Below are 20,471 nucleotides of genomic sequence, written 5' to 3' on the forward strand. Positions count from 1 at the left end.
GCGGACCCTTAAAACCGTAATAAGGGTCTCAAAAAACGTGTTTTAAGGGTCGACTTTACCTCCCGCGGAACAGACCCTGTAAACGGCACTGTAAAAACGAATATTCCTCTCAGAGATGCTCCAGCCGTCCTCCTCCGCCTCCCCTCCTCGTTCCCCGCCGTCCCCCGAACGCCCCGGGCGGCGGCCGATCACATCCGCGAGGTGGCGCTCATCCCGGCCACCTCGCCCCGCCATTCTCCGGCCCCAATTTGAACAACCGACGGCTGATTCTGGCGGGCGGCGAACGATTCCGGTGGGCAGCAGATGATTCCAGTGAGCTATGCGATGGAATTGTGGCGGCGCGTCCTTCCCGACGAGGTTTGACCAGTATAAGGGTCGCCCTCAGTTTGGCCTTCGAACCTTCAAATATATGGGTTTCGGGTGTGGGTTTATGATGCCCCTTAAAATATTTAAGGGTCGGACCACTTTTACGGTTTTTGTTCTGCACACTTTTTTCGATCAACCCCTCAAAATCTGAAAATTATAAGGGTTTAACCGGTTTTACGGGGTCTGCCAAAGATGCTCTTAGTTGTAAAAATGTCAGGGCAGTGTTACTTTGTGCCACACGGGTGGCACTTATCACTTAGATCAAATAATTTTACTACCCAATCGAAATTGTCTTCAATAGATGGAAAGAAAATGAACCGATGCATCTACTGGTTGCCAATATGATTCCACATATGCTCAACCAAGTCATCTTGGAGCTGCATGTGAGTATGTCAATCACGCATTTCACAATGGAATTGGGCAAACTGTTCAAACGTTGTTGGTTCTTGGTGCTGAGACTCAACAATTTCACCCTCAAAATCAAACCTTTGGTCATAGATGTCGTCGTCACGCTCATCCTCCACGATCATATCATGCATGATCACACAAGCAGTCATGACCTCCCAAAGCTTCTCGGTGCTCCATGTTAGTGCAGGGTTTCAAACTATACCACATTGAGACTGAAGCACAACAAAAGCACGCTCCACATCCTTCCTAGCACTCTCTTGTATTTGGGAAAATTTCTATCTCTTCTCTCCTTGCGGATTGGCTATTGTATTCACATAGTTGACCATTGAGAATAGATACCATCAGCTAGGTAGTATCCCTTGTTGTAATTGTGGCTATTGATCTCAAAGTTGACCTCTAGGGAGTGGCGTTCTGCAAGCCTTGTGAACACTAAAGAACGCTGAAGCATGCTGATATCATTGTGAGCACCAACCATGCCGAAGAAAGAATGTCATATTCGAAGATCTTGCGAAGCCACCGCTTCTAGTATGACAGTGGCACGTTTGACATGCCCCTTGTACTGCCCCTGCCAAGCAAATAGACAATTTTTTTCACTTCTAGTACATACAATCTATGTTGTCAAGCATGCCTGGAAAGTCCCTATCGGCATTCATCGCCAACAACCTTTTTGTATTCGTGTAGTTGGCTCTCTCAGGTACTCAGGGCCAAACACTGCCACCACGGCTTTGCAGAAATTGTACATTGATAGGAGACACATGGACTCACTCATACACACGTACTCATCCACAAGGTAGCCTGCAATTCCATATACAAGCATGTGAATAGCCGCAGTGCATTTCTAGTAAGAGGAGAAGTCAAGCTTGCCAAGGGCATCCTCTTTGCACTCAAAGTATGGGTCATATCCTACCACTCCCTCCCGAATATGATTGAACACATGTCTCCTCATACGGAAGCGGCAGTGGAACTGTTGTGGTGGAGCGCGGTATTCTCAAAGCAATGGGCATAGTGCAGGGCGTGGCCGCTCTCCCTATTGCGGTTCAAGGCCGAAGCATGACCCGGGATTGATCCCTGAATCGAGGCCGCTGCCTAGAAATGTGGTCATTGACGACCGGTGCAGCCACCACAAGCTATTTGTCATCCGAGGACGAATCATCCGATGAACAAATGAAGTTGTGAAAAAAAATACTCATCCCCACTATCCATGGTACCTTGTGAGCAAAGTGTCGAACACCTTGCGGTTGTGGTGGAGACGCGGTCGGGAAGAGCACCTCAGGCTCCCCTCACAGGAAGCAGGCAAGGTTGGCGTTGGCGGCCGGCGGCTATGCAGTGTCTGCCGAAAGGTGTTCGGGTCGATGGGCGTTGCCGGCGGTCGTAGCTTCCCTGCTACCGGATGCGGCGACAAATAGCCACAAATGTCGGCAAAAACTCCTTTGAAACGTGGGTAAGGGTTGGCTATGACTAGGGGTGGTCGTGGTTTGGGCAGCCGGGCTGCAAAGCGAGGAAGCGGCCAGAAAAAATGGGTGCCAGCGGCGATGGCGGGGGGGGGGGGGGGAGGGGGGGGAGGGGAAGGGGGTTGTGTCCCCGACGGACGACCAGATAAGGAGAGGGGCGCGTGTTTCGTCTATCTGCACGCTATCCATTTTGACGCAAACGCGGTCCAAATTTGGACAAGGAATGGGGCGAAAGCGGACAAAAAAAGGACGTTTGTCCGTTTGCTCCCACGTGTTGGGTCGCGATTTCTCTTCGATTAACCCCAAACGGACGCGGCCGAACCATTTGGGGTCATGCGTTGGAGTTGGCCTAACGAGAACGTAATCCTTGAGCAGGATTTACCCATTTTAATTGTTCAATAGTGACGCCTATATATAGGCACGGAAAATCATCCTTGAACTAGACGATGGGATTTACCCATTCTAATTGTTCAATAATGTGCTTATTTATAGGGAGAGCACATCATCCTTGAACCAAACAATGGGACTTGCCCATTTTAATTGTTCGATAATTATACTTATTTATAAGGACTTACCCATTCTAATTGTTCAATAATTATGCTTATTTATAGGGAGAGAACATCGTCCTTGAACCAAACAATATGACATACCCATTTTAATTGTTCAACAGTGATGCCTATTCATATGTGGAGAACATGATCCTTGAACCAAACAATGAGAACTGCCCATTTTAATCGTTCAACAGTGATGCTTGGCCTCTCCCAGTGCACAAGTGATTAGACAAGCACACCTCTTGGGCATTGGAAGGGTTTGGTCCGTGGAATCCAACGGACAGTAGCCAGCTGAATTCCTTGGAATCTACTAGGCGATTTACGTAATTTGACACACGAGCAGCTAGTGAGAATTTGTCCGGCACTGAGAGGCAGAGAATAGACAGCCAGCCACTAGCTCAATTGCTGATGGCATGGACCATCTAGTAATAATTAACCAAATGCGCCCGTCTGAGAGCGAGAGGCCCCTCTGTCCTGAACCTGTCGCAGACAATATCGACACAGATGCAGACAAAGAGCCTATGCCTTTTGTTGGCGCCCATGAGGCCATTAGATGGTTCCATACATCCACTCCACGCCATCCTATTCGTCCATGACAATAAAATTGTTCCACGCCATCCTATTCGTCCATGACAATAAAATTGTTTACAAGTGGACGCCGAATGAGCTGTGTGCATTGCACTCTTCTGAAAAGGTAATGGAAGGGCCTTGCTCGCTCCCCAAAAGGCATGGCCTCTCGAGGCAGGGATCGGTTCTTCAGATTAGTATTGTTTCACTTTCCATGGAATAGTTCTTCAGATTAGTATTGTTTCTCTTTTCATGGGAAAGTTCTTCAGATCAGTGTGATTGGTCGGCCGTACATACAGAATGAAAAGTACCCGTATATAAATGTCAATTATGTAGAAAATACAAAAATACAGTAAATTATTTGATCCAGTTTTCATTGACAAAGCACTGAGAAATTTTCATGCAAAATGAAGCCACATAATAATCATATGAGAACCAGTAGGGTACATTGATAAGGTCCAAATATAAGAGGTCGGCACCACAATCATATAAGAACCGGTTTATAAATTGATAAGGTCCAAATATATCGCCCGGTAAAACGATAACTCGAACGAGAGATTTCTCCCATTATATAAGAGCGCATTTGCAAGCCAGATGAGAGCGAACTGAAGCCAAAATACATCACCTCTCCCATCCTTCAGTTGAAGAAGCAGAGCCACCAAACTCTCTTGTTGCAGGGACAGGCATGGAGGAAGAGACGGCTACCACGGCCGGACGGAAACACGATGACGGCGTCGACTCGGAGGATCCAGGGAGCGCCGGCAATGGCATCAGCTCGCTGGAGCAGCCCCTGCTGAAGAAAAGCAACACCCTGACGGCCAACCACCTCGCCATGGTCGGCGCCAAGGTCTCGCACATCGAGAGCCTCGACTACGAGTGAGTACTCCGTCCGTCAAACGCCCGATCCTCGGATGCCAGTTTCGTGAACTGAGCATGGCGTGGCCTGCAGGATCATCGAGAACGACCTCTTCAAGCACGACTGGAGGAGCCGGTCCACCGTGGAGGTGCTGCAGTACGTGTTCCTCAAGTGGGCGCTGGCGTTCCTGGTGGGGCTCCTCACCGGCGTCATCGCGTCGCTCATCAACCTCGCCATCGAGAACATCTCCGGCGTCAAGATGCTCCACATGGTCCGGCTCGTCCGGGACAAGAGGTACTGGGCCGGCTTCTTCTACTTCTCCGGCTTCAACCTGGCGCTCACGTTCGTCGCCGCCGTGCTCTGCGTCGTCTTCGCCCCCACCGCCGCCGGCCCCGGCATCCCCGAGATCAAGGCCTACCTCAACGGCGTCGACACGCCCAACATGTTCGGCGCGCCGCAGCTCATTGTCAAGGTAGCTTTTTATTTCTTTCTTCTTCCGCCTGAATCTGAACGAAATGCGTGACGTGACGTGATGGATGGATGATGGATTCTGTCATACGCTGGCCAGATCATAGGCAGCATCTGCGCGGTGGCGTCGGGGCTGGACCTCGGCAAGGAAGGCCCGCTGGTGCACATCGGCGCGTGCCTCGCCAACCTGCTCAGCCAGGGCGGCTCCGGCCGGTTCCGCCTCCGCTGGAAGTGGCTGCGCTTCTTCAACAACGACCGCGACCGGCGCGATCTCATCACCTGCGGTGCGTCGTCCGGCGTGTGCGCGGCGTTCCGGTCGCCCGTGGGCGGCGTGCTGTTCGCGCTCGAGGAGGTGGCCACCTGGTGGCGGAGCGCGCTGCTGTGGCGCACCTTCTTCAGCACGGCCACCGTGGTGGTGGTGCTGCGGGGCTTCATCGAGGTGTGCCGCGGCGGGCGGTGCGGCCTCTTCGGCGCGGGCGGGCTCATCATCTTCGACGTCGGCGACGTCACCGTCCGGTACCGCCTGGGCGACCTCCTCCTCGTCACGCTCGTCGGCGTCATGGGCGGCGTCCTCGGCGCGCTCTACAACCACGTCCTCCACATGGTGCTCCGCCTCTACAACCTCATCAACGACAAGGGCCGGATGGCGAAGCTGGCGCTGGCGCTGGCCGTGTGCGCGTTCACGTCGGCGGGGCTGTACGTGCTCCCCTTCGCCGTGCCGTGCACGCCGTGCGACCCGGCGTTCGGCGCCGCGTGCCCGGCCACCGGGAGGAGCGGCAACTTCAAGCAGTTCAACTGCCCCGCCGGGCAGTACAACGACCTGGCCACCCTCCTGCACGCCACCAACGTGGACGCCACCCGCAACATCTTCTCCACGGGCACCCCCGGCGAGTTCCGGCTGGACTCCCTGCTCATCTTCTTCGCCATCTACTGCGTGCTGGGGCTCTTCACCTTCGGCATCGCCGTGCCGTCGGGGCTCTTCCTCCCCATAATCCTCATGGGCGCCGCCTACGGCCGCATCGTGGCGCTCGTGCTCCAGAGCGCGGTGGCGGCGAGCATCGACCACGGGCTCTACGCCGTGCTCGGCGCCGCGGCGCTCATGTCGGGCTCCATGAGGATGACCGTCTCGCTCTGCGTCATCTTCCTGGAGCTGACCAACAACCTCCTCCTCCTCCCCATGACCATGTTCGTGCTGCTCATCGCCAAGACCGTCGGCGACGCCTTCAACCCCAGCATCTACGAGATCATCCTGGACCTCAAGGGCCTTCCCTTCCTAGAACCCAAGCCAGAGCCATGGATGAAGGACCTCACCGTGGGCGAGCTCGCCGCCGCCAAGCCGCGCACCATCAGCCTCCAGGTGGTCGAGAAGGTGTCGACCGTCCTGGAGGTGCTGCGGAACACCGGCCACAACGGGTTCCCGGTGGTGGACCGGCCGCGGCCCGGGCTGTCGGAGCTGCACGGGCTGGTCCTCCGGGCGCACCTCGTGGCCGTGCTGAGGAAGCGGTGGTTCCTTTTGGAGAAGAGGAGGACGGAGGAGTGGGAGGCCAGGGAGCGGTTCTCGTCGGTGGAGCTCGCCGACAAGAACTGCAAGATCGACGGCCTGGAGCTGACGCCGGAGGAGCTGGAGATGTACATCGACCTCCACCCGTTCACCAACACGACGCCCTACACCGTGGTGGAGACCATGTCGGTGGCCAAGGCCGTGGTGCTGTTCCGCTCCGTCGCGCTCCGGCACATGCTCATCATGCCCAAGTACCAGGGCCCCGAGGTGAGTCCAAAATCAACTCCAATGGCTTTTCAAGCATCATCAAACTGTTCTTGCACATTTGGATTTGGATGTGATGATGGATCCATTTTGGTGTGCAGATATCTCCGCTTGTGGGGATCTTGACGAGGCAGGACCTGCGGGCGCACAACATCCTCGGCGCGTTTCCTCACCTCGCCAAGAAGAGCAAGACGCACTGAAGCTGAAAGCTACTAGCACCATTTTTGAGAATCTGGATTGCTAAATCTCAGTCTCAGTCCATGCTATATTCGTGAGATCTTATGTGAAGATCTGTGCAAACAGTTTTTTTTGTGTCATTTGAATGAGACTTGATTAAATCTTAGTTGACTAAAATTTAGCCGCACGCTTTGGGAGTTATTACTGTCAACATGTTTCCTGTCTTGAAGCATGAGAACATTGACTCACTTGTCTCACTTGATATTAGACGGGACACTCAGAGATTCTTTCTTTTCTTCCTTCTTTTTCTTTCTGGTTCATGATTTGTTTGCTTTGTTGCCCATGTAAAATCACGCGTACACGTGTCCAATACACACTCATGATGCAATAAGCAGTTCTTAAAAATGTTTCAGCATCTCCGCAAAAAAAAATTGTTTCAGCAAGAATTGGAAAGCGAGAAGTCCCAACTTTTTGTATGAGTTTTTCGATTGTGTCATCTTTTTGGCGCCTCTGTTGGATTTCATTATCAGCATTGACATCCACCTACGAACACGCGATTGTGCGTGCATACGCACAATTGTTTAAACTGCATATGCTGGAAAGAACATTCAAAAATAGTTTTCGATCTTGCTTGGACCAACAGAGTGTGGGGTTGGTTCCCACCTATTCCCTATTTCCCTTAATTCCCAGATAGGTGGCATATAAACAAGTTAAAAAAAAGTTAATTATATTAAATTAATCAAATATATAGAAGAAAATATCAAGGACTGCAAAACATGTAGAAGAAATATAAAGATCTACAAAACAGAATTCTTGCCGTGGCATTGCTCCAAGCTTTGAGAAGAGCGAGCTGTTGATGATGGCGCAGTGGTCGTCTCTCGTCGACTATATGGAGTGGTGACACGATGACGTTGATAGAAATGGGGGTTGGCGTTGGTTTTAGTCTGCGACGCCGCACCGAAAGGGTTTCACTTTTGCCATGGCAATGACAAGCATCAATATCAGGTTTCAATTGTATCAATATGAGAAGAAAGCAATTGTATCAGACGACAAGTCACAACCGAACAAAAAAACAAATGCACCATATATTTACCAGTTTAGCTACTTGTAAGTCGTCTGGAAATAGTTTTTGGGTCAATCGAAAGGAGCCGCTGGAGAGAAGGAAGAAGCTAATGCCGGCTCGCCGAAGATGCCCTCTGGAAAAAAAATAGTCATAGCTGGGCTGCTGGGGTTAGAGGTATGGCCAAGGGCGGCGATTGGGGGAAGGGCGGGGCGGCGAGGGAGGTGCGGGAGCGCCACTAGCCGCAGGCGGTGGCACGCAGTTAGGCCGGTGGTAGATCAACAGTTTGAGGTAGAAGATGAACAGTGAAACCATTTCAGAGGTTGAAGAAGCTGATATGGCCATCATCTTACATCCAATGGCTCATAACGATCGACTGACCCAAATTTGTTTTTCACTCACCTGACACCTAGCCAGCCCCTATATTTACATAACATCAGCACGTAGTTTTTGGTTATCCTAATCAATGCCTAAGCCTGCAACACACCAGCGCATAATTCAGTTATAGGCACTGGAATAAAAGGAACAGCAGCTCATCAAGTCCTTCTCCTAGCCCTTGACTTCTTGCTCGTTGTACTGGATCTGGGCGTGGCTTTTGTTGCAACAGCGGCAGACGGATCGGGAGCAGAGGCGCATTCCCCTGCCAGTTGCCTGCACATTTGGAAACAATGAAACAAATCATCTGATCAGAAATTCTCGGCTGCTAGTCTGCATTATCAAACAGGTAGATATCGGCTTGGCCGATATTCAGTTCGGCTTCTGGTCACAGGTCAGGTGCTTTCATTCAATGCAGGAAAAATGTTTAGATGGCCTCGAGCTCGGCCGGTGGTCTAACCTGCCGACCTCCTCAACCCGCTCTAAGAAAGGGTCGACACTATCCATGTAGGTGTTAAACTGCAGAAAGAACCAATATGTTAGCGGTTATAGATACATTTGAAATGAAGCATGCTTTATTGATGGTTTTACGAAGCAGTCTTCTAACTCAGCTACTCAGACATACCGCCTTCACAATGTTGTTGAATTTTGCGTGAATTTTCTGCTGTTGTGCTGTGGCACTGGTCCTTGCAGAAGCAGTTTCAGAACATAGCTTCGAAGCCTACGTGGTGACATAACGAAATGCAATATGTCAGCTATTTATGGACGGAAAAAAAGATACAATTAACAAAAAAAGCAACTAAATCTGCAGGCTTTAACAGTCAAAGAGATTGAGAGCTAGTATCGTGTTTCTGTACGAACAGTGGCAATAGATACTAATAAGGCCTCAAAAGAATCACCATAGGACGTGGTACATGCAAACACCAAAATTAACGACCTTTTCCCATTTTAAAAGGATATTAAAGTTCAAACAAGCCATAACTGCAGAATAAAGAACATCACCTTCGCGATCATTGCCTCTACTTTCTTTTCTCTAGGTTCAAGGCACTGCAATTTAACCTCAGTCTCGGAGCTCAAAGCGCCCATCTTCTGATTTTCATCTGCTATTATTTGATTCCTTTCTTTCACTTTTGCCTTGAGACGCTCCTCCATTTCATGTACTGGTTGGAAGGGATTCATGGAACAATGTGAGGGAAACAGTAACTCTTAGAAAGGGAGGAACATATAAAATATATTTTACAAACTAGAAATATAACCTTTTCCTTTCCACTCAACAATCTGTGCTTCAAAGGACATAACTGAGACACTTTCATCATTAAGCTTAGCCTTACGAGTTTTGACTTCCTTTTCAACTGTTTTAGCAGCAGCAAGCTAGCAGCAACAGAAAGTAGAAGAGTTAGCCCGGTCTCATCATTCAATCAATTCAGCTACAGAATTCAACCATGCTTTGCAGCTATTCTTACCTGTTCATGTACATCCTGGATTTTAGAGTGTTGCTTCACCAGTTTTTCATGAGCCTGCGATATGGAGATACTTTAAGATGCAATCACAGGGTATCAACTGGTGAAGCATAAGTAGGAACAAGTGCCATTCCGATACAAGCTAGCACCACCACCAGCTGTAACAGACGGAATCCAAAATATCGCAGATTATCATACAAGGAAACTAAATTGTCCTGGGAGATACATATGTAGCTGATGTTTTTCTTAATCAAATTTCATGGAAGTCTGAAATCAATTGTCACGGCCAATGTTTGAAGTAAAACAACTTCTGGAATTGGCATATTCTGATGAAAAGTGGAACTGGAATACCTTATTGCGTATCTCCAAAGTGCCAGTTTTCTCTTGAGCATTTTGTGTTGCTATTTTCTCAGACTCCTTCAACTTAGCACGGGCTGATTTCTTCTCTTCCAAGGCCCTCTTTAATACGAAATAAAATCCACAATCAGGTATGCAAGCTTACACAGATCCCTTATGATGATTAAATTCAGTAAATCACAGGTAGCAAGTCAAATAATAGGAGTCCAGCCCCTCCACGACCCAAATTGCATGGAAAAATTAACATAGCAATTTCCGGTCAACCAGGACGTTTATGCAGATATGCAGTTACCTAGTACTAGGCAGGTTATGCAGATATGCATGGAAAAATTAAAGTAGCAGGTCAACCAGGCCGTTTATGCAGATATGCAGTCACCTAGTACTAGGCAGATTAAAAGACCAGGTATAGATAATTTATCGTATAGTCACAACATCAGGTCACTGGACAAACATCATATACCAAATTTCCGAACCTTACCTGCTACTACAAATAAATAAAAAATGAAAAAGGTCTCACCTGAACCTTCTCTGGGGACTTTACTAACTTGGACCTCAATTTGGAGTTTTCTTGGGCATGTTTAGTCAACTCAAAATCAGCCTGGGTTATCTGCAACACGAAACATAGATGCAACAAATATACATTATGCAGTGAGCTGTTGTTTTTCCGCAGAATATCAAACAATCAGCTTAAATTGGCAGCAATATATCAGATGTTCAATATCCTCACAAGCAGATGTCAAGACTCAGAGTAAATGGTGAATATAAAAGTAATTTAAACAGATTGTGCACAGAGTTCACTTTTCAGATGGTAAATTGTAGATACCCTGGTCCTATATGGGCTGGAGCACTTCTACCCTACGAAGGGTGAATGGAGCTTATGGCTTCTCAAAGTTAAGATGGAACAGGAGATGTGTTAAGTAGGGCCAATAGCTCCTGGTTTAGTGAACTCTGTGGCCCTATAAATAAATATAGTACTTAATGTTGCAAGTTATAACCAATCACAATTAATGCACCTTGTTCTGATTAGGGCTCACACTTTTTCAAGCTAGTTTGAGCTCCAATTTAGTTTGATTTGGCAGATGAGCAGATCTCCTGTTTCAGGTTTCAAAAAGGATGCTAGGAGAGCTCTGGGTTTATTGCATCAAAACCAGCTCGAGATTCATCTAGGAAGATACTTGGAGGCAAGGTTTTTGACCAAGTAGCTCTAGCTTTCATCTAGAATACCAGAATCGAAGACACGCCAAAGGCACAAGGCTCAATAGATTGCACCACAACTACACAAAGCTGTTTATATTTGACCTAATATGGTAATGTGTGAGGCATTTTAATCAGAAACTCATAGACCATGTAGCATGCTTGGCTCTCTGTATGGATTATACTTTCTTTGTAACTCATGATGCCAGAAATCCACAGAAAATAATTAGCTTTTTGGATGGAGAATGATACTACAGGAAGACATCGTTCTAATTAACTTAGTTGTATATATAGCTTTGAGAAATTTACAATGAACTGAAGGGCTTTACAACGCTGTAAAATCATTATAAGACAGTTCAGAGCTGAAGTGGAGGTTCAAGTAGACCTATATGATGAATGAAATGTCACATACAAAACAAAAACTGCTAATCACATGTCGTGACGTGTTTTCAACCACATTGAACCTAACCATAGTATTAAAATAGAGTTTTGGACTCACGGAAGAAATAGAAGAAATCATGCTAACACAGGGTAGGAATCAGCACACCTTCATGTCGATCTCCTCTTTCTTGTCACTGATGGCTGCGGCTTTTGCTCGCAGGGCCAGTTGCTGCTTGTTGTAAACCTGAACTTTCTGCTGCAGAGCATTGACGTCCACTTCCAGCTGCTGGGCCATGGGCTCCTCCATCTGCTCCGCGAGCTCATGATCCGCGATCTCCTTCTGAAGCTGCACGAGAGAAACGAGGACCCTACTCTAAGAATCGCTGGTCGCCCTGTGGGCATTTCCACGAACAGGAGAGCTGCATAGACTGCGAACAGGGAAGACCTGGGCGATCCTGGCCTTGAGCTCCAGGTCGCGCTCGTGGTAGTCGGAGGACTCGCTGACGATGGGCTGCAGGAGCTCCGTCTTGTCGTGCCTGTAGAGGAGGAAGTTGATGAGGGCGCTGAGGACCTCGACGACGCGGCGCGGCGTCGGGTGGGTGAAGTCGGCGAGCGTCAGGTCCCTGTAGTGGATGGACTCGAGGAAGGCCTGCGACTTGCTGTAGAGGCGCAGCAGCCGGATGGCCTCCTCGTGGTGCTCCGGGTTGTCCAGCACCTCCAGCTCGCTGAACCCTAGCTGCCCGCCCTCGCCGTCCCTGCGAAAATCCGGCCTGGTGAGCGAGCGGGCGGGATGGGAGGGGGGGGGGGGGGGGGGGGGAGCGACGGCGTGCTTGTGTTGTTACCCGGGGGCGTCGACGAAGTAGTCGAAGAAGCGGCCGAGGACGCCCGGGAGCAGGTCGGGCTGCGGGCTGGCGATGTGCTCGGCGCGGAGGTTGGCGAAGGGGGCGACATCGAACTCGACCAGCTGCTCCGCGATCTTCGCCGGCGGCAGTAACGGGAAATGGAAGCCGGACGCCATCGGGTGAGACGCCGCCGGGGAGAGGACGGTGGCCGGAGAATCGCCGAGAGATTTTTCTTCCCCAAATCCAAATGTTTTGGACGGCCGCAACGGCTAGCGGCGTAGTGTATCTTTTTTTTTTAGTGTACGTACTGACTACTGAGCCTTTTACCTGCTCAGATGGGCCGAATGAATACGGCCCGTTAAGAATTCAGTTCACCGCCTTGCGCGCCGAATAGTCCAGCAAACACTGTAAGCGTCTAATAATTGTGTCTTGCCTCCAAAAAAAAGGGTCTAACAATTGTGTCTGGTACTTTGCCTAAAGAGTTCAATCTAGAGAGCACAATCTAGAGATCCTCATTCTTGGATGTTGGCACCTTTGAATGCAAAGAAATAACAAAATATTTAAAAGGCATCAACCAATCTACGGGGCGTGCTCAGGCTGGGGGGTGGAAGGATGGGTGACCGTCCATGAGGGTGATTAGAGATTAGAGGTTAAAATAATTCAGAAATTTGAAAATCGGGAAAAAAATCAAAAAATAAAATAGAAAAAATAAATAGAAAATTTTAAAAAAATCCTTTAGTACCGGTTGGTGTTACCAACCGGGACTAAAGGTGGACCTCCAGGCAGCGGCCACGTGAAGGGTCTTTAGTAACGACCCTTTAGTCCTGGTTCCAGAACCGGAACTAAAGGCCTTTATGAACTGGGACAAAAGGCCATTTTTCTCTAGTGAGTTGGTTCCCACCCAAATTGGTGCTAAGGATATGACGCGCGTGCAGGTGAGAAACGAAAAATGGTTGAGAGCATAAGCAATATCATTCTTTGAAAATTGTCGAAACTCGGTTCTAAAAAAGCAAACTTTGCTCTAATGGTTTTTTTCCTTAAGACCTATCTTTACGCCTGCATGTCAGTTTTTTTTCCAGAAAAGACAGAATTTTATGTTTCTTTTCAGCATCTTCCTCTCATAATTTGGGTCAGTTTGGGCCTTACACATAGTCAACTCTCTTTTAGCAACTTATTTTCTTAGCACCTCACTCCACAATGGTCGGTTTCTTAGCATAAAGTTTCGACCAACTTTGGCAATACCCTCAACCTCTATTGTGGTTAAGTAAAAAATATTCGCTGCACGCACTTTCTTCTCGTCCTCTCGTTTCCTTCTAGTGAGCATCATGCATCTCTAGCCTACTTCCATTCATAAGATAGAAATATCATAGAAATAAGAAAGTTGTAGAAAATGAGATGTCATTATCTCAAATCCTATAAGTAGGAATGAAAATAGAGATGCCATTTGAATCATGGAACAATTTTTTTCCATTGAGACCAAAATAATGTTTCTTTTCCTTTGAAACATGGAGAATATGAATAACCCATGTATAGTAATAGGATTCTATCATGCAAACCGAAGCGCGATAGTCGTAATAATGCGCATATGAAGTTCGGGGCTCAAAAAACATGTCTAGCAGGGTCATCACACAACCCTTGGCCTTCAAAAATTATGGAGTGCACTCCAAATAGTAGCCCGTGGAGGAGTGGGGTGCAAATATGGACCGCACTCCATATCCAACTGTTCGCGTGACAGACAACAATTGTTTGCATCCTGTATCTTCCTCTCCCAGCCAGTGGCGTAGTGCCGTAGTCGCCCGTGTTGAGTATATTGATTATTAGGAAATATAGGGTAGACTAGGATTCGGTCCTGCCTTGTCTTGTACTATAAGTTGGTCATTATACTTCTATATATATGCCCACGAGGATCAGGCAATACAACGAAATATTCCACCAAATCTCTCTCTCTCTCCCTTCTAACAGCCCATACCAATCCCGCTCCTTTCCCATTGAGTGTACCTTTTCCCTGCCTCTTTTGCCGCCGGAGCGCGGCTATATAAACCGACAGGCTCCCCACCGCCGCCACTCAACCGTCTTCCCCTCAGCCCACTATTTTCACCTGCACCCACCTTGCTAGAGCCACATTGCCTAGCGTTACTTTGAGAGGTTCAGCAAAAGCGTCGAAGCGCCTCCCTGTTGCCCACCAGTAACTCGTATGTGTGACGAAAGCCACCATGGCACAAGTAGAAGCCACGGTCAAGAAAGCCGTGGCTGCCATCCGCGTCCAAGAAGCCCAATGGTACGTAGACCGAGCCAAACATCAAGTGGAAGTATTTGAAGCCGCCCCTCTTGTGAGGTCACCTCCATACGAAGAAAGCCGTCGAAATAAAAATGATGTTTCAATTTCTCACTCTAGGTCAATTTCAATTTTCTATTCTTAAGTCAATTTCAATTTCAGTTATGTGGTGTTGATAGCAAGTTTTGCCGACGGAAATTGCAAGTGTGATGCTCAACAGAATGAGAATACAATGCAATTTTCTATTCCCTTTGTCCGAAAAAACTTGTCTAGGCTAAGCTTTTTTTTAGTATCTCTCTGAGCAAGAGCTAAAGTAGCTCCTAAGAATAGTGTTATTGTACCTACTAAAGAAATAAAACTCATTATCAAAGGTAGATATGAAAAGAGAAAGAAGTCGAGCTAGAAGAAAAATTCCCACAGCAACCATAGTTGCTACGTGTATAAGAGCCGAAAGATTGTCTCTCAAATGAATGTATCTAGCACTAAATTGGTGCTAGATAAATTCATTTGAGGGACACTTTTTTTTTGGACGAAGGGAGTATATTATAACAATGAACATAGACGCTGAAGAATGGGCCCGCTAAAAATGGAGTTCAGACTACAACAATTTTGTGTTGCACAACTTCCAAAAGAAATGATGCGCGCTCTGAAACGATTTTGAAGGCCGCAAATATATGGCGCATCGGCTAGAGTTGCTCTAAGGTATCCCCAATTCTCATCTACTCCTACTAACACCGTCCCATAATGTAAGACATTTTTGCAACCTGTTTTATCTTGCAAAAACGTCTTGCATCGTCTGGGACGGAAGGAGTACTACTAGATGCCATGATATGTTAACCTGATATAAGTATGTACACACGTCCCATGCTGTCCGTAATCACACACCCGTTAATTCACGCCTATCCTGATTACACAGCAGCTTCCTGTATGTATCACGAAATTGGTAGCTCTGGAAGTAAAATCAGAGTTTCAGCTGTTCCGTGTCTTCTCTGTCATCCTTCCCCCCGCCTTCCGTTTGCTCCTTGTCCATGGAAGGATCCCTCGGGCCAGAGCTCGCGTCTCCCGGCCTCTCCGTCAAGAACTGTTCCCAGAAGTTGTCATTCGCCTTGACAGGAGCTGCCGGCTCGGCGGCCACCCGCGTATCCTCTCGTGGAGTCGGCGCTTCCGCTGTGCCGGCATCGACTGATGCCTTCGGGTTACCGCCCATGGCGGCTGCGGTGGCCTCCGGTGGGTTGTCGCTTCCCTCGTCGATGGTGGTGCTCCCGTCTGCATTGGAGGCTTGGCCTCTGTCGACGTCCATCGAGCATGATGCTAGAGTTAGGCTCAGATGGCACGGCGACAGCCCTTCATCGTTCACAGCCGGTGCGAAGAACGAGCTCTTGGAGGGGCAGATGGACGTCCCGGTATCGGAGAGTTCCATGATCTGTGGTACCAGAGGAAGGCATCCCGTCCCCATTCCGTCATGAACTGGAGGATGCCTGCCATGCGGGCTACCGTTGTCTTCGTGCGAGCTTTGGGTGCTCAGGGTGACGAGGTTGCTCTCTGCCGCCGCAGAGCAGAGCCCCAACTTGAGCTTATCGGAGAAGTGCTGGTTCAGAAGGTTGCCCATTTCTTGCCTGGAAGTGGCGCTGTGGTCATCGCAGAAGCTAGCGGTTTCCGTGGCCTCGACGGCGTAGTCTAGCCCGGACAACCTTCTCTTCTTGTGCAAAGCATCTGCGAACATCGAGGATGCCTCTGCCATCTTGACAAGCTTACTGACAAAGTGAGGGTTCTTGCTGGCCTGCTGCAGGAAGGCGATCATCTTGCCCTGCCGCTGCTCCATGTCGACCGCTCGTCGCTCCAGGGCCTCAATCTGGAACATGGTTCCGGACTCCTGCTGCTTGGACTTCCAGAGCTCGGCCTGTAGGTTTGCTTTCTCTCGTGCAAGCCGGTCGATCTCGTCTTCGAAGAATGAACGCTCGTTATCAGGCAGCGCACCTGGTTGATGACTGTGGCTGTGGATAGGCTTCCGCCTGTAGATGTTCTTCAGCAGGTGCTTCTGCCCCTTGACAAAGTACTCGTTACCGAATTCCCATCGCTCTGGATCTATTTTACGGAATCCCTGCAACATTGATGGTTTTTCAAAGGGTCAGATAGTTTGATGAAACTTTGGACATGATCAAACATCAACAAGCAAAACATTGCACAAATCTCAAACACTACTTGCAAGACAACAAAATCTCTCTGGTAAATGTAACCCCAAAATACGACAAGCTGCAAACAGAGAAGATGATGAGGAATCGTTTTCTGCACTTCTGTTTGTGTTAAGAAAAGACCATCTTTTGCTACAAACATTTGTAGGACAGTCTAATAGAGCAGGAAATGGTAGTTCAAATGGCCAGTGTTTTACAACAACCAATATAATACCACCTCCGAGATCTCAGAGGTCTTAGCAAGAGGATAACAAAGCCGCCTCTAACGAAATCAGTAATAAGTTGGAGCCTACTCCCACTGTCTCACTGTGATTATCTTTGACCGTTGCTTGGTGGCTTTATCTATAGTCGGGCGAATGCCTTTTATCTAAAAAGTCTCTGTTTCACAACATTTATCCATGGAGTGGATCAGGAGTGTAGTTAGTGCAATGTTTTCATTCTCTACCCCTACTTTTTTTCCAAAACGTGAGGTAATAGCTTTGCCCGCTCCATTAATTAAGAAGATCGTTGCCCAGTTAATTATGGAAAATTGAGCTAGAACCGATTCAACAAGGGTGAAACCCACTCCCCAACATCACAAACACATTGGGGGCAAGCCCACTCTCGCCACCGGCATGCCGAACATCGCAACAAATGCCAACCACACAAACACATAACATCCGCCTTCTATTCCTCCCATTCCAAATACAACAAATAATGGAAAGGGTGGGGTAGTGTGTGCGCCACTAACCATTTTGATCGTGCCATCCCACGACGTAGCACCGTGGCTCACCTCATCGTCCACCAAAGCGAAAGCTACGGCCTACGACTCTGTATCCCGCACGTACTCAGACGTGGCCACGCATACAACTCAAGCTAACTGAAAAACGGAGAAACAGCTAGACTACATGCACAGGATTATCTAACACCAGAGCATACACCGCCCGTGAGGACGGGAGAACCCTACCTTTTAGAGCTTTGGAAGGGGTTTAAGTTGTGGGTGTTAATTTAATAGTGGCCGGCTTGCGTGGTCATCTTTCATTAACTCCTCTTTGATTCAGTTCATGTGCATGGTGGGCTGCCACAGTTATGGTGAAACAGAGGGAGTGATAGCTATTGAACAAAAACAAATGCAGATCATATCGCACTGACTGTGACCAAGCTTGCTAAACAAGCAAAAACTACAGGAACAATGAACACTCTGAACAAATATTTCCAAACGGAGGGAATAGCTATTGTTATATACCAAAGATAGATACTCCTACCCGCAAAAAAAAAAACATACCTACTCCATTGCACAATACAAAAATCCTAATATTTCAGACTCGATCAATATAAACACAGCGCATAATTTCAGTAGCAGCTGAACCAAGTTCCACCACAAACATCAGCATCGATCATGAATGTAACACCACAACCCCGGACCTAGCAACCATGAAAACAGAATCAGGTCAATGCAATGCAACCTGAGCCTTAAACTCGAGCTAGCCAACCAAAGCAGCGAGCGTGCATCTATTTGTTCTAAAGAAAGAATGTAGTTATTCACAAGCATCCGACCAGCCCAGCGCACAAAATTATGAACATGTCAACAAATTTGGCACCATATCAAGTCCTAATTTTTGGCATTAAACTGCAATCAAGCCCAACTAAGAAAACCAGCATCCTAAAAGATATTAAGCAGTAGCAGTTCACCACAGCAGCGCAGAGATTTGGGCACCTACGCCACCCACCCAAGATCCAAATTTGACAACAACAAAAAGAGCAGCAGCTCAGCTCCACCTAACAAATCCCCCGCAGACGCGCAAATCTGAATCCCGAAATCCGCAGGGACTTGACCGAGATCGCATCGAGATTGAGGGGGAGAGGGGGGAGGCGTTACGTACGTAGGTGTTGAGCTGGCGGATGAAGCTGGAGAAATTGCTGTGCTTGAAGTAGGCGGGCAGCAGCCGCGCGGCGAACTCGGGCGAGTTCCAGACCACGAAGCTCGTGTCCGACGCGTCGCTCCACGACACCACCGCGTCCGTCGCCGGGTCGTCCACCATCTCGTACGTCTTGAGCAGGAACGGCGCCGGCCCGCCGCCCCCGCCGCCGCGGGCGCCGGCCGCGCCTGAGCCTTCCATGGGATGGGAGTGCCGCCTCGCGGGCTTGCGGTGCTGCTCGCCTACTCGGGTTGGTGGGAGGGGCAGAGATGGCCGGGAAAGGGGAGTCGTCGTGGTCGCTGCGGGTGGATCGGGGTTTGGTTTGCTTTGGTCTTTCCTCTTTCTTTTTCTTTTTCTTTTAGTGTGGCTAGATATGAACATACTCCCCCCGGTCCTAGAATGTTCTTCGAGTCATCCATCTTCTTTGGCAAGGGAAGTACAGATGAGAATAATGAGCATCTCAAGGAGATTATTGGGATCCAGTCAGAGGCTTTGAGTGAAAAATACTTGGGTTTACCAACTGTGATGGGAAGTTCTAAAGAAGAGACTTTTAAATATGTCTGGGAAAGTGCTAAGGGAAAGGTTACTGGATACAAAGGGCAGTGTATGTCCAAGAAGGCTCGTGAGGTGCTGGTCAAGTCGGTGCTTCAATCTATCCCTACGTTCATCATGAGCTGCTTCCAACGTACTAAGAAATTGTGCGGGAACCTGACATCTATCTCTTCAAACTTTTGGTGGGTGAAGCAAATGGTGAAAAAAAGGTGCATTGGATAGCTTGGAAGAAATGTGCATGAGCAAACAGGATGGCGGAATGGGCTTCCGGGACATGGAGGCTTTCAATCAAGCGTTGCTTGCATAGCAAGCTTGGAGGATTCTGCAAGTCTCGTCCTTCCTCTGTGCTAGGGTTCTCAAGTCCAAGTACTTCACAAATGGATCAATACTTAATGCAACTTGCCCGAGTGGTGGGTCATATACCATTAGTGCAGAACCGGGCAATAGCACCGGTTCGTAAGGGGCTTTAGTGCCGGTTCGGTAACCGGTACTAAATTGTAGGCACTAAAGCCCCCCCCCCTTTAGTACCGGTTCAGCACGAACCGGTGCTAAAGGGCAAACACGTGGCACGAGCCAGCTCCGTGGGCGCGTAGGACATTAGTACCGGTTGGTAACAACAACCGGTACTAAATGTTTTGGTTTTATTTTTTATTTTTACTTTAAATTTGTGTTTTCAATTTAATTTAGTGATTGTTTTACATTATAATGAGTTGTTAAATCATTAGGTGATTAGTTTGACTGGATGCGTGTGGATCCTAGCTAAGTCATCAAGTATATGTCATATCCATATTATATATACTTGATCACATACTTAAGTGATCGAGGTAATATGGATATAGCATATACTTGATCACTTAGCTAGAATCCATCCAGTTGAAACTAATATGCAATTTCTTTCATAGATGATATAATAACTCATCATCATCATCATCATATTAATTAATATAAAAACTCTTGCATCATATATATCATCACCAACGGTTTTCATAGCAAAGATATCATCGAGTTTAACATGGTAATGATATTATAAGCGTTCATAACACCACAAAAGCAAATCACTCTTTGAGATTAAGTTCAGGACGAAGAACACGGACATGAGAGGACAAGTACTAAGAGCATGAACTAGCTAATTAATCACTCCTGCTGCTCTCTCTCAGGTAAAATAGCATAGAACATGTATAGCTTTGCTGATTCATCATATTGGAGCATGTAGATGAACCTGTCTCCTAATCGTGGGTTGCGCTTCTGATTGCTGCCCCCTAGTACTTCTCTGTGA

At 48.1% G+C, this 20,471-nt stretch overlaps 3 protein-coding genes across 3 annotated transcripts; 1 reads left to right on the forward strand and 2 right to left on the reverse strand.

The window, feature by feature from the left end:
- Positions 1–3,824: 3,824 nt before the first annotated feature.
- On the forward strand, positions 3,825–6,913 carry LOC125513967 (chloride channel protein CLC-b). The gene is made up of 4 exons (XM_048679206.2): positions 3,825–4,219; positions 4,293–4,671; positions 4,768–6,435; positions 6,534–6,913. The coding sequence occupies exons 1-4, from the start codon at positions 4,029–4,031 to the stop codon at positions 6,630–6,632; spliced, it is 2,337 nt and encodes a 778-aa protein (XP_048535163.2). The 5' UTR covers positions 3,825–4,028; the 3' UTR covers positions 6,633–6,913.
- A 1,048-nt stretch (positions 6,914–7,961) lies between these two features.
- Positions 7,962–12,553, reverse strand: LOC125513513 (kinetochore protein NUF2 homolog). Its single transcript, XM_048678642.2, has 11 exons — positions 12,279–12,553; positions 11,882–12,191; positions 11,603–11,782; positions 10,379–10,468; positions 9,856–9,963; positions 9,508–9,561; positions 9,301–9,415; positions 9,047–9,204; positions 8,670–8,765; positions 8,505–8,563; positions 7,962–8,320 (listed from the first exon to the last, which is right to left on the reverse strand). The coding sequence occupies exons 1-11, from the start codon at positions 12,452–12,454 to the stop codon at positions 8,206–8,208; spliced, it is 1,461 nt and encodes a 486-aa protein (XP_048534599.1). The 5' UTR covers positions 12,455–12,553; the 3' UTR covers positions 7,962–8,205.
- A 2,543-nt stretch (positions 12,554–15,096) lies between these two features.
- AT-HSFA5 (winged-helix DNA-binding transcription factor family protein) lies at positions 15,097–19,019 on the reverse strand. The gene is made up of 2 exons (XM_048679034.2): positions 18,608–19,019; positions 15,097–16,654 (listed from the first exon to the last, which is right to left on the reverse strand). The coding sequence occupies exons 1-2, from the start codon at positions 18,842–18,844 to the stop codon at positions 15,515–15,517; spliced, it is 1,377 nt and encodes a 458-aa protein (XP_048534991.1). The 5' UTR covers positions 18,845–19,019; the 3' UTR covers positions 15,097–15,514.
- Positions 19,020–20,471: the final 1,452 nt, after the last annotated feature.

Source organism: Triticum urartu, chromosome 6A (genome assembly GCF_056163025.1).
Source record: "Triticum urartu cultivar PI428250 chromosome 6A, HENAU_Tu73, whole genome shotgun sequence".
Classification (NCBI taxonomy): Eukaryota; Viridiplantae; Streptophyta; class Magnoliopsida; order Poales; family Poaceae; genus Triticum; species Triticum urartu.